The sequence below is a fragment of the Oryza sativa genome, chromosome 2, assembly GCF_034140825.1.
Source record: "Oryza sativa Japonica Group chromosome 2, ASM3414082v1".
NCBI classification, from domain to species: domain Eukaryota; kingdom Viridiplantae; phylum Streptophyta; class Magnoliopsida; order Poales; family Poaceae; genus Oryza; species Oryza sativa.
Window position 1 is genome coordinate 34,005,356 of NC_089036.1, and position 13,727 is coordinate 34,019,082.

Here is a 13,727-nt window from a genome sequence, read left to right on the forward strand (position 1 = left end):
GAAGTTGCCATGCCATGCATGCATTCAGCTTTATGCATTGGGACCCATACTCAATAGCAAGCTGGATGGGCAGGCATGTCCGTGGGCTTCAAGTTGGGTTGAAGGCTACAACAGTATTCTACGTCGTCTTGCATTGTAGAAATTTTGTACGGAACTAGGTAAATACGAAACTACCGTGTAGTACTATACCTCTAGTTTAGTAGTAGTATATGATTAGCACTAAACCATGCATGAATGATTAAGGAATCTACTAAAGCATGAAGCATGCACACAGATCAATTCTTAAAAACAAAGTATCGTGGAGATTCCGCGTGAGGTTAATTTCAGAGAGCATGCATTGCAGACCCTAGATCTGGTCTATATCTTTACCATATATACCGTAAGGTAAACTTAGGAATGGCATCGATTTTTAAGAGCAGGTATAATAGCAGCTGGTATGCCAGCGACATACTGGCCACGTAGACTGGAGCGATGATTTGGCAGAAAAAAGGCAGGAGAGAGAGGGCGAGTCGGCGACTAAACTGTCGCCCGGCTGCATGCGTTTTTCGAGAAAAGTGGGCCCCGTCGGTGCCATAGATCAGCAGCGGTGAAATAATCTCCAGAGAGAGAATAAGATGAATAAAGAATAAAATACTATTGTCATGAAAGGATGGACAAACAGGTTAGAGACTGTTTATTGTGCTGGTAAGCTACTAAACCAACTTTTGATGATATGGTGAAAATTGCAGCCAACTGTGGGCGTTACTATTAATCTTGCTTTAAAAGGTACTGATCATGGAGCTCAGGAGCTGAGTGTTCTTGTCATGTAATGCCAGTAATCCTTTTTTTTTTTGCCTTTATCTTTTCTTTTAGACGAACTAGAGGGCGTGCGTAATTATTGGAGAAAGGTGAAAAGTGAATCGAACCAAGCAAGCATGATTTCTTCCTTGTAAGCATCAATAATTCAAAGGAGGCTAGTAGCGTGGTTTATACACGCATAATTCACTAGGCTTTTCATGTCTTTTTAAGGGGCGTAGTAAGCTTTTTTTTGCTCTTCTTTTCTTCCCCTCTTCTTCACTCCTCGGTGGATGGCACTTTGGTGGTGAGAAATCATCATACCGATTCAATTCATTCATGTCATGAGATGCAAGCAAAGTTTGGTGCTATAGCTTTCCCCTTAGCTTCTCCCCATCCCTCCTCTTTAGCCCATAGGGAGAAAGGAAGAGGGAAAGCGGCTAGCATGTCACTTTTCGCTTGCTTAAGTTACCATGCATCTCCCACAACTCAAAGTAGACCATCATGAGGAATGATTTGTGTGCCTGCCTCCCCTGCTCGTGTATGTATCAATCCTTAGCTTGAAGAAACAAAGTTGGTGCAAAGTAAAAGCGTAAATCGCATCATAGTCCACCCACCCACCTAAAGTTGCACCTTTTAACCAGCATGATTAGCTCTATCAAGCCTTTAATCAGGCAGTACTTTTTTTATATATTTTAGTGAAGCAGTGTTTAACCATGGGTGGCATGAGTGAAACAGTCCAGCTCAGGAATAAATACACACACACACAAAACCAATTGAAAATGGTTAGCAACAACAAAGTTGGCAAGCTTTATAATTGTGCTTTGAGAGCCTCATCTCATCCCCTTTATAATCTCTCTCTCCATGGGAAGCAAAGTAAGGTGTGAAGGCACCTGAGAGGAGAGAGCTTGACAAAGAGCATCATGCATGATGCCCAACTAGGCCCACAGTATGGATGGTGAGGGCGTGTAGCAAAAAAGAAGGCATAACCTTTTTGGGTGAAAAAGAAGAAAAGGTCAGGGAGTTTGAGACACCAATGAAAGGAAGAGAAAGGATTAGTCACTTTTGAAGGCAGAAAGATTGCACTACTAAAAGTCATGGGGAGAAGGAGAAAAGAGCTCCTGTCTTTTAAGATGGGCTAATTGCGAAGTGGGATGCACTCTGCAGCAAAGATGCCCCTCTTTGCATAAAGGGAGCACCCCTTCTTTCTGTTTGCTAGGGAGGGGTTTTTTGGCCACTTAGGATTCCTTAAAAACAAATGTGAGGTGCCAAGGGAAAGTTGGAGCCCCATAAAAGGGGCAAACTCCGGCTTTGTATGAAAAGTTCCTCAAAGCATTTTTCGCAGTGGCTTCCCCCTTTTTCTTTTTATTAGTCAAGCATAACAATCCCTTGCTTTCTACTGCCAACACATTTGCTCATTCTTTGTACTAGTACCAAAAGAATTTTATGACTGTACTGCCTCTCTACTGTTCCATGTGTTCATAAGCATTAGGTGCCTTTTTTTCCACTCAAGGACTTGCATGCATTGCATGATAACGAAAAGATTCTCCAATTACAAAAGAAGGGGCTCTGAACTGAAGTGACATGTGCAAAAGCTTCTTTCAGCAACGATTTGTGTCCCATTTCTGATAAACGAAAAACAATACGGTCCATCATAAGTTAATGACTTTGTAGATAACCCCTTGCTATTGGATTGTGTTTGCTACTACTAATGAACAGCCCAACATAAGAGGCAGAAACAAGATAAAGGCCCAGACCATTTAGGCCTCATTTGGAAGGGCCTTAATCCAGGCCCATCCACATGTGATGGGCTGGGATTTTGTGCCTTAATCCAGGCCCATTCACATGTGATGGGCTGGGATTTCGTCCTATCCAAACAAGGCATTAATTTCGTACTGTGCAACAGAGGGATCAGAAAACACACAGAAGGTGCCTTGGAAACAAGGGTTGCAAGTTGCAACACTCAATATCCAGCAATCTCGATCTATAATTAATTGAGTACATATAATTGCTAAAGGCGGTTTAAGTAACATGCTGGATAGACCTAACAACAGTGATTGACAGAAACACGGTATAAGCAAGTGATGAAGATATTCCACTTCAAGGAACTGAGAAGCAAGCAGCTATGCAGGTACATGCATTACATGGTTGGGTCGAATAATTACAGTGAACTCGGTAATTCTAGCAAAATTCTGATAAACACACGATATTTGACCATTTTTGAGCGCCGTAACCGTAAGCGGGGTGAGTAATAGATATGACATGCCTGTGGCCTCACCTGCTGGGAACTGCACTGCACGCGAGCTAGGTTTCGTAATTAGTAGTTCTCCACAATTCTGAGTACCGACGAATATGTTCCAAGAGCAGCGCTTATGGTGCCCAATATTATTATACCAATACTTGCAACGACCTGAGATTGAAACAAAAATGTCAACCACGGATGTAGTTGACAAACAAAAGAAACAAAAAAGAAAGAGAGCGATTTTTGGTGTTGGTCTACCACGCGATGTGCATTTTACCTGGGCAGTCGTTGCTTTATTTTGCCTAATCTTCAAGAAGCACAGTGCAGGCATTATGACGGCCTGTAATCATAAAAAAAAATGTTGAAATGAGTATGTTTGTTGCTCCTTGTTCAAGGGTTTATCTGAAAACAAGATTCTAGCAGAAGAAAGTTACCACAAGTATACTCAACAGAGATCCAATAAGAGCCATCACGAGACCTGAAATATGCAAGGCACAACTCAGAAATACAGAGCATACGCAGGTTTGCAGCAAGACAGATTTGATATGCCCACTCCACATTACCAAGCTTACTGCTATGACAAGTTTAAAATCTAGATTCCGTTAAAAAAAGGGTTTAAAATCTAGATAAAAAAGCATAGGAAAACACAAACGAAGGTTTTGATTTAATAACTGGATTTAACATGACAAACAAGTATAGTAAATTGCACATTAGACAACATATTTTGACTGGGTTGCGTAATACAAAGGAATTAGCAATCTTTGAGCATAGAACCACCTAAACTGACTCCACACTCCACAGAACACCAGTTTTTGACCATTTGATGGGAAAAAAGGTTTAGAAGAAAAAAAATATCGCATCTCAAATTGCATAAAGTTGGTATTTCTTCGAGCTAACTCTTCAAATGATCAAAACCCAGTTTTGTGGAACATTTTAATTATAGAGGGAGTGTCTGGAGGTGTAAGCGGCTAACCCACAAATCCAACGGTTTATTTTGGCCTATAAGTGGGTTCGCAGGTTAGTCACTTACATCTTTAGTGTCATGCACAAAAGGTACTTATAAGTACATGATGTTTTGAGAACTCAAGTAGAATATAGGTGGTTAAATGAGCAATTTACTAAAAAAAATTCTTTCTGAGAGAATGCAGCTAAGAGAGTTTCAGGAAAAATGAAGCAGAATTAGGTACATATGCCAGAAAATTGTGTATACGTACCGAAAAATGGCATAAGAAACGCAATGCACACGGTTGATGCAACAAGGGCAGTCCTCAGTATAATAGAGCAGATTGTTTCGTTCAAAAATCCTTCAGGGCGCAACTCCTCTAAACTCCGAGCCAATGGGTTTAACAACAGGGCATATCTGTTGTGGTTAAGGATCAAGCCATATTTTTTTTTAAAAAAAAGGATGAAGCAATTCCTATGAATAATTAGGCAGGCACATAAATAATCACAATGTAATCCTAGAAGCCAGAACACTACAAGTTTTGATATTCAAAAGGATACTTGGTGAAAGGGTTGATAACCTGAAACACATGACAATTCAATGGTAAATATTAAGAAAAAAAGAACAGTTGCAGTTTCAAAAACTGTAATCAACAATTCTCACCGTGGTCCACAGTGCGACCTTGGAGGCAAATGAATGTTTAGGAAGATTCAGAGTTATTTGCGAGAGAGTTTTATCTCCGAACATGAGATAGCCAATGATAGCAAACGAGCCATATATTGCTGTGCAAATTGCAAAGCTGCACGACATGATAATTTTAGAACATTGAAACATTTAATTACTCAACATAGTTAATCTGCATCCGAATGAAGTTCACACATACCATATAAACAGTGCCTTAGTGAATTTCGTGCGGTCTGACATTGATTGGTAAATATTTGGAAACACTGAGTGCCCAGAGTAGCAGAAACCATAAATGCCAATAGCAAACGGTATACCACCTAAGTTTACTGCTTTCCCAGTCAAATGAAACCCTACGCCATCAGTAGCGCCAACTAAAACGACAGAGAGGAAAACAAGAAGAGTTGCAATAACACCACCCGCTGCACAAGAAATTCAATAAACCTTGTCAATTCAATTTGCTGCCTTAATATCATTAATGATCGCAGTGAGAAAAATACTTGAGGTTAAGAGTGTTGAGACCAGAAAGGTAGGAGAGAACCCGAAGATCTCTCAACCATACTGTAGGCAAGACTATTAGAGCAGTCAACACTCCAAAGAAATGTTTCCCATCAATATGGACGCCAAGCCAATCAAAACCAATATGAGAGAAAATTGATGTCATATTATCTCCTTCCAAAATAATGAATTCCACACAATATGACTGCATCCAATGAATAACATATATAAGATAATATTTTTTTTAGAAAGGATTGAATAAGATAAAAGAGTGCTCAGTTGGATTGATCAATAAAAATAACTAGATGAATACCCCGCCGCATTGCTACGGAAAATTAAGTTATATAATATGTACAAATAATATGTAATATGATCAAAACTAAAACAAATTGGTACAATTTTGAGCCTAAAAATAATTAAGATTGCATAGTTTTATGAGAGAAGAAGAAGAGACAATTTGAACCATAGATGTATCATCTAAAGGCTAAAAATAATTGAGGTGATGTGGTTTAATGAGAGAAGAGAGAAATAGCATTAACTACACTTAGTGGGGATGAACTATATAGGATTAGATGGAAAACTTTGCAACATAAAGCCAGGTGAAAGCTACTTACATATAGCTCAGTATAGAGTATAATCTGCAAAAACATTAAAGAAAAAGAATCAGCCATTGTTTCTTCTCTACCAGAAGTTAAAATTAGTTGCACAAAAAAGTCTGATAAAGATCAATATAATATGCATTTCATCAGTCATGAGGTATCAAACATTGAAATGCCATATTTTATAGTTTACAAATATGCCATATGCACTCCTTTTTAGTGGGAGTCAGCATTTTAGAAAAGGAAAAAGAAAATCCAGAGCTTGAGCAGGCAGGTGTTTCTACCAGTTACTGAACCTTAAGAGAGCGCTTTTCATAAGCATGGATCATATCATCAATAATCGCATACAAGCAAGGTTATACAAAATAGAAAACTAATACAGCCTGCACAGTGGTCGTGTCTCCATTGTCCAGGTTAGTCTTACTCTTTGATACACTTGCACGAATTATTTCGTTTATTACCATCAATGGTTGTTCTTACATTGCAAAAAAAAAAAGGAATAGAAGTTTCTACAGATTGTCATTCTTTTAATTTAATGAAAATCCACAGATTATTAAAAATGACTTTGATTGGTGCTGAGATATTCGGATGCAATCTTGCATGCAATGCAATACAATTCACTTGATAGGAAAGAAACCAGGACTTACAGAGATCAGCAGACGACCAATCCTTCCAAAAGCAGCCTCGCCAATGTCTGGATATGTAGAAATACCATCTTTGCTCTCAAAACAGTGTTTCATCAGAACTCCAGTATAACAGCAAACAATAGCAAACATAGCTAGGACCGCAAGGCCTACCCATCCAGCTTCATGAATTGTAAATGGAGTGGAAAGAAGTCCAACACCAGCAAGTACATTAACCCCTACCAAAAGAACAAGTAAAACATTAAGCATTTCTTTTATCTTAGGCAGGTAATTGAGCAATCTAACATGTTAATGATAGTACCATTGAACACCGTCTGTGTCACACTGCATCCTTGAGCGATGTAGACTTCTCCAGTATGTTGCGTAAGTAACGAGCTTTTCCTATCTATTGCTGAACCAAGAGTCTTTCTCAAGCTCTTGACAGAGTCTTGCTTCCCATCTAGCTTATCAGACAACAAGGGCAACTTCAGGTCGGATCCCAGACTACTACGACCACCATCAAGGATCGAGTATTTGCTTGTAGAGGGACCCAAGTAACCAAAGCTCGGAGATGCAGCAATTGTATAGGTGTCAGTTGTTTCTCTGCAAAACAAACAGCATATCACCATCATAATGTTTGCACATAACGGTTGGGAAGAAAACAAAACATGTGGTTTAACAGCTGGCATTCATCAAGCTTGGGTATTAGATTGCCAGCAAAGCCCTTGTCTTAATTTTTTTGAGACAACCAAAAACAACTATACGATGTGTCAGTACAAACAATCCCCTGATCGACAAAGCAAAAATGATTTTGTACATATTAGTTTACCATGATCAGAGTCAGTGTTAATGAAAGCAACCAAGTCCACATCAGCACAGAACTTTCACTAACAACAGTTGGAATTGGCAGAGCAACACCACCACTAACCATGGCGCAGTAGAGCACACAAATCAAACGATGTCTGCACGAGGAGTCGATCAAACAAAGAGTGCAGCCATAAAATGATTTTGTACGTTAATAGTTTACCACCAGCAGAGGTTTTTTTTTTTTTGAACTAGGGCTTGAAAGCCCCCATTTCTATTATCAGAAATGCAACAGTAGTACTCTGCTAAAACAAGAGAAAGGAAAGGAGATTACAGCACTCAGGCTGTGAATTTTTTATAGACCATAGCACTGTGTTTCTTAAGCAAAATGAGAGGAATTCCACCCCACATCCCAACCTGGGGACACAGCAAGCACAGTTTACCACCAGCAGAGTTAGATAGTGTTAATGGTCAAAGTTAGTAGTATCAGAACTAGCGCAACAATATCCCATCCCAATCATCAGGAAATTGAAAACACAACCGGGTCCCCGTCAACATACAATTTTCACAAGCAACAGTGGAAACTGCCAGAGAAACCCCACCAGAGCAAACCGCCCCCACTAAGCACTAATTGAACGCAGTACAGCAGACAGATCAAACGATGTCTGCACGGCTGTAGTACGAGCGAGGAGGCGATCGAACAGTGATTGCGACCGCGCACGTTGCGGTTTCAGACCCGTGCTGTCGGAGCACTGTCGAATCAATCAGATGTTCTACGAGTGCTGGTAAATTCTAGAATCCAGGCCACTCGGATCAAACATGAACTGTTTGCCCGAACTATCCCAACCAAACACGTCAACGATCAATCTAGTATTATCCGAACAAGCGCTCAGTCCAGTCCCATCACGAAACTCACAAGTTATTCCGTCCAGTACAATTCAACGAAATCTACCCATCAACATGAGATTTCACAAACAGCGGTTGAAATCGATAGAACTACCATGAACCATCACCACCACCAAAAACAAAAACAACGCAGTAAACGAGGAGGAGGATGAAGCGGAGAATGCAACGACGTACCGGTAGCTCTGCGGCCACTGGCGGGACTGGAACGAGCGAGGCGATCCCAAACCTTCGCCGTCGTCATCCCGGTCGTCGTCGCCGCTCCCGCCGTCCTCGTAGTCGTCGTCGAAGCTGCGGCGCGGGCTCTCCTCGATGTCGCCGTCCTCCAGCGTCATCTCCTCCTCGTCCTCCTCCTCCTCCTTCCGGTGCTTCGCCTCCGCCGCCGCCGCCGCCGCTGCCATCTCGCAGTACGTTCACAGCAGCGGGCGAAACGCACAAGTGGAAGCACACGAGGTTGGAATTGGATTGCGTGTGGTGGAATCGGGGGGAGAGAGAGAGAGAGAGGAGGCTTCGGGAGAGATGGCGAAGCGGAGGCAGGTATTGATGGCTGGGATTGGGTTGGAGTGGCGCGGAGGCGGAGGAGGGGGGTGAAATAGGAAGGCGGGGGAGCGCGCGTCGCGACAAGCTGGCAGAGGCGCGGATTGGTCGGAGGAGGCGAGGTGGGCGTGGGCGCGGGGGTTTATTGAGACGGGGACCCCAGTCCACGTACGCTGACATGTGGGGGAGGTTGCGGTGGGGACGTTGGGTTGAGGCGGTTTCGGCTTGTGGGGGCGCGTGGGCGTGTAAGGGCCCGTTTAGTTTCCAATTTTTTTTCTTCAAACTTCAAACTTGTCTTTTATATTGAACTTTTTTACACACATAAATTTTCGACTTTTCTATCGCATCGTTTTAATTTCTTCAAATTTCTAATTTTGGCGTGAAACTAAACACAGCCTAAGAGCAAGTTTAATAGTATAGCCCACTACTAACTCCAATTCATCTATAGCCAATCTAATATCCAATTCATACAATAATTACTTACTATATTATTAATACATGGTCCCACCTATCCTATATATATTGTGTCTTAGAGTCTGTGCTGCAGCTGGCTATAGTTTTATAGCACGCTGCTCTTCTCTCTCATCATTTATCTCATTAAAATATGTTTGTAGCTAGCTAATAGTCTGCTATTGTACATGCTCTAATCCTTAGGGCTGACATGTGGGGCCATGTGGAGACTGAATTATCGTAGCGCAGTTGCAGACCGATCAGCTGATTTGGCAACAGTGATTTCTAGAGCACGGACCATTTTATGGATGGACCGAGTCCCTACTAGGATGGGCCCTAAATATCCCGGGGAGGTCCATACTAGCAGGGTTCGGCTGGACGACAAATGGTAGACATTTGAATCAGCTGCACATGCACAAATCAGTGAAGTAATAGGCTAAGGGCATGTTTAGTTCCTTAAAAACATCACGTCGAATCTTTGAATATATATATTAAACATTAAATATAGATAAAAAGAAAAACTAATTGCACAGTTTGCATGTAAATCGCGAGACGAATCTTTTAAGTTTAATTAGGCCATGATTAGCCATACGTGCTACAGTAACCCACATGTTCTAATGACGGATTAATTAGGCTTAAGAGATTCGTTTCACGGTTTTCAGGCGAGTCATGAAATTAGTTTTTTTATTCGTGTCCAAAAACCCCTTTCGACATCCGGTCAAACGTCCGATGTGACATCCGAAAATTTTCATTTCACCAACTAAACAGGCCCTAAGATAGCCTAAAATATCTCGCTGATACAACCAAATCACAAATTGCAGTGCCAGTGTCCAGTGTCCAATTTCCAGCAAGAAGAATATTGCGAACGATCGTCTCACCGTGCAACCGGCGAAAGAACGATGATGCCAAGGATCGAGTTCCGAGACAAGGCGGCAGCAGCAGCAGCTGGGCAGGTTTGTTCCATGCGGCTGGTTGCATGAATCATACATGTTACAGGGCTCCAGGCGATGGCCACTCAATATCAATCCAGTATCTTATGTTATCTTGTCAATCGGGGTGACGTGGAGACGCGACGGCACGAGAGCTGATCGATCGGCCGGCCCGGGTCAGCCGGGTAGCTTCCGCCAAATCGCAGTGACCACATCGCCGCCGAATGCGGAATCTCTGTGTGCAGCAACGGGCAAACACGGGATCGGGGTGGAGAAAGCTTATTGGGAGAAGTTTGTGTTTAGCTACAGTAGCTTTTTAAACTTCAGTTTTTCTTCTGGTATAAGTCAGTCTGGCTGATTGTGTTGTGTAACTATAATTTTTTTTTTAATATATTAATGCGTAATTTTTTTACGCGTTCGCAGAAAAGAAAAAAAAAAGCTTCTTAGGAGCCAATGGCATGCGTGCTTGTTCGGCAAGATCAGATCACCGCCACCTGCGATGATGGATCGATGATCGATCTGTTCCATAATAATAGACGACGATTATGTACAGTCTTCATTACGCATGTTCGCATTGGATTATTGCTCCACGATTATGATGCTCATGCTGAGTCATTCACAAATCGCAACCACGATGCCTATCGTCTTGGGCTCTTGGCCGACATCTCCGGGGTAAAAAAATTTGTACCAGAGCATTGACCACAAGCTAAATTAAGTTCCGATCGGTTAAGTTTATCCCAGATGTGGTTGATGTGGTTATTGGGGACCACTTGTACGAATTATCTTTTATAGTGGAGCCTGACAATGGGTCTGACGAGCCTGTACCAATGGATATGGAGAATCTGGATGATGGGACTTTGGAGAAGGAGGAGGGGAATCTGAACCAGGATTTGGGGAAGGAATCTGGAGGTGATCCTGGTAACAATTCCTTAATAGGTTCTGGTGGTCAGGTTAGTGAGAGGGGTGGTCCTTCTATACCGGCTGCTCATTTGAGTCTGATACCTGAATCTGATGGCTTGAATGTATCTGATGAGGAATTTGATGGCTTAGATGAGGATTCTGTAATGGTTAAGAAGGTTAATACCCAGCAAAGTCTAGGGGAAAAGCTCGCTGCTATTCCTGAAGCAGTAATTTCTCTCTCCAGGAAGAGCAAGAGAAGGGCAAGTGACAGTGATCAACTTGTTCTCCAAAGAGCTGAGAAATTGAAGGCTGATAAGAATTTGGACAACTTGCAGGCAAAAGGTAACTTTCATGATAATGTTTCTTTTTTACAATTTACAAATGAACAAATTTCTGCTGCTCTTGATAATCTTGGTGTGATCACTTTGGGTACGAATTTTATCTTAGATGATGTTATAAATGATTTAAATAGTATAGAGGAAAAGAGGTTAAGTAAATATGTTAGTTCTTCTGTTAATCAGGTACATACTTCAAATGTTGATAGTAAGATATTAGATGATCAGGTGGATGATAATTCTCTACTTCAACATTTGTGTGGTGAATTAATGGAGGAAGTGATGGATTTTAGTGCTGTGGATGATAATTATTCTCAGACCACTTTAAATTCTTTAGATACCTCTCCTAATAGTAAGAAAAAGACTAAAAGGGGAAAGAAAAAAAATAATATTTTTAAATGAAAGGGTTGTTCTGAAATTGTGATGGGTTTAAGGACCCGAAAAAACATAAGTTTATTTCTGATTTAACAAAGGAACATCACCTTGATTTTATTGCCTTGTCAGAGACTATTAAGAAAGATTTTAGTCCGGCTATTCTTAAAAATCTGTGTGCTGGCAAAGAATTTTTGTGGCATTGCAAGCCTCCTAGAGGTAGGTCCGGTGGTTTGCTTTTGGGCATCAATTTAATTAATGTTGATATTGGTTTGATTGATGAGGGAGATTTCTACATTAAGTTTCATTTATGTAATAAAGTTGATAAGTTTAAGTGGGCTTTAGTTCTGGTGTATGGGCCAGCTCAAAGTGAATTTAAGGATCAATTCCTTGCTGAATTAGTTAATATGTGCAGTCATGAAACCTTACCAATTCTTATTGGTGGTGATTTTAATATTCTACGTAGCCCTGATGAAAAGAATAATGATAATTATGATGATAGATGGCCCTTCCTTTTTAATGCTATTATTGATGGGTTATGTCTCCGGGAGTTACAGATGTCTGGTAGGAAATTTACTTGGGCAAACAATTTAGCGAATCCAACATATGAGAAACTTGATAGGGTTTTAATGTCCACGGAGTGGGAACATAAATTTCCTTTATCTTCTGTGGTGGCTCTTAATAGAGATATTTCTGATCATACTCCTTTACTTTTAAATACAAACACTTCTTCTTTGAGTAATGCTCAACATAGTTTCAAGTTTGAACTTGGTTGGCTTTTACGTGATGGCTTTGTTGATATGGTAAAGGAGATATGGTCTAGTGTTGATGAAGGCAATTCTGCCATGGAGCGGTGGCAGGCGAAAATTCGTCGTTTAAGACAGCATCTTAGGGGTTGGTCTAAACATACTAGTGGCTTGTACAAAAAAGAAAAAAAAGGAGATTTTAGATAAGTTGGATTTGCTAGATAAAAAGGCAGAAACTATGCTTTTGAGTCAGGAGTAATTGGATTTTAGATGGTTTTGTAGAAATAGATTATCTACAATTCTGAGAGAAGAGGAAGTTAAATGGTATCAGAGGGCGAAATCTAAGGATATTTTAGAGGGTGATTCTAACACAAAATATTTTCATTTGGTTGCAAATGGAAAACATAGAAAGACTAGAATTTTTCAATTACATGATGGTGACCAATTAATAAATGGTGATGCAAATTTGAAATCGCATATTACCACTTATTATAAAGGTTTATTTGGGCCTCCTGATGATTCTACTCTTCAGTTTGATGAGAATAAATTTGCTGACATTCCTCAAGTTTCTCAATTGGAGAATGAGGCTTTAACGCAGGTTTTTACTGAAAAAGAGATTAAGGAGGCGATCTTCCAAATGGAACATAACAAAGCACCGGATCCTGATGGATTTCCTGCTGAATTTTATCAAGTTTTCTGGAATGTTATAAAATGTGACTTATTAGATCTTTTTAAAGAATTTCATAATGGTACTTTACCTTTATACTCTCTTAATTTTGGTACGATCATTCTTTTACATAAGTGTGTTGAGGCCATGACAATCCAGCAATATAGGCCTATTTGCTTACTTAATGTTAGTTTTAAGATCTTTACCAAAGTTGCTACAAATAGAGTCATGACTGTTGCCCAAAAGGTAATTAGTCCTACTCAAACTGCTTTTATTCCTGGGAGAAATATTATGGAAGGTGTGGTTATTTTGCATGAAACTTTGCATGAGTTACATCGTAAAAACAAAAGTGCTGTAATTTTTAAGATCGATTTTGAGAAAGCTTATGATAAGGTTAAATGGTCATTTGTACAACAGACTTTGAGGATGAAAGGCTTCTCTCCTAAATGGTGTGAGTGGATTGCCTCTTTTATTCAAGGTGGTCATGTTGGTATTAAAGTGAATGATCAAACTGGTAATAATTTTCAAACGCATAAAGGGCTTAGACAAGGGGATCCTCTATCTCCAATTCTCTTTAATTTAGTTGCTGATATGCTAGCTTTACTAATTAAAAGAGCTAAATATAATGGATCTCTTCATGGGGTGGTTTCTCACCTAGTGGATGATGGTTTGTCTATTTTGCAATATGCAGATGATACCATCATTTTTTTAGAGCATGATTTAC

At 40.4% G+C, this 13,727-nt stretch overlaps 1 protein-coding gene across 1 annotated transcript; it reads right to left on the minus strand.

Annotated features, from left to right (window-relative positions):
- Nucleotides 1-2,704: 2,704 nt before the first annotated feature.
- LOC4330966 (amino acid transporter AVT1A) lies at nucleotides 2,705-8,627 on the minus strand. Its single transcript, XM_015767072.3, has 12 exons — nucleotides 8,245-8,627; nucleotides 6,683-6,963; nucleotides 6,385-6,599; nucleotides 5,753-5,776; nucleotides 5,163-5,343; nucleotides 4,843-5,062; nucleotides 4,623-4,758; nucleotides 4,520-4,539; nucleotides 4,231-4,376; nucleotides 3,451-3,494; nucleotides 3,294-3,356; nucleotides 2,705-3,184 (listed from the first exon to the last, which is right to left on the minus strand). The coding sequence occupies exons 1-12, from the start codon at nucleotides 8,466-8,468 to the stop codon at nucleotides 3,092-3,094; spliced, it is 1,647 nt and encodes a 548-aa protein (XP_015622558.1). The 5' UTR covers nucleotides 8,469-8,627; the 3' UTR covers nucleotides 2,705-3,091.
- Nucleotides 8,628-13,727: the final 5,100 nt, after the last annotated feature.

What these genes read in the sequence shown, in the direction of transcription:
- LOC4330966 (XM_015767072.3), bottom strand. Translation starts at nt 8,468, where the DNA reads ATGGCAGCGGCGGCGGCGGCGGCGGAGGCGAAGCACCGGAAGGAGGAG. An exon ending in GGTTCTCTCCTACCTTTCTG is followed by an intron (nt 5,063 to 5,162) that starts GTCTCAACACTC and finishes TTTCTTGTGCAG; the next exon opens with CGGGTGGTGTTATTGCAACT. An exon ending in GTTTCTTATGCCATTTTTCG is followed by an intron (nt 3,495 to 4,230) that starts GTACGTATACAC and finishes TGCATATTTCAG; the next exon opens with GTCTCGTGATGGCTCTTATT.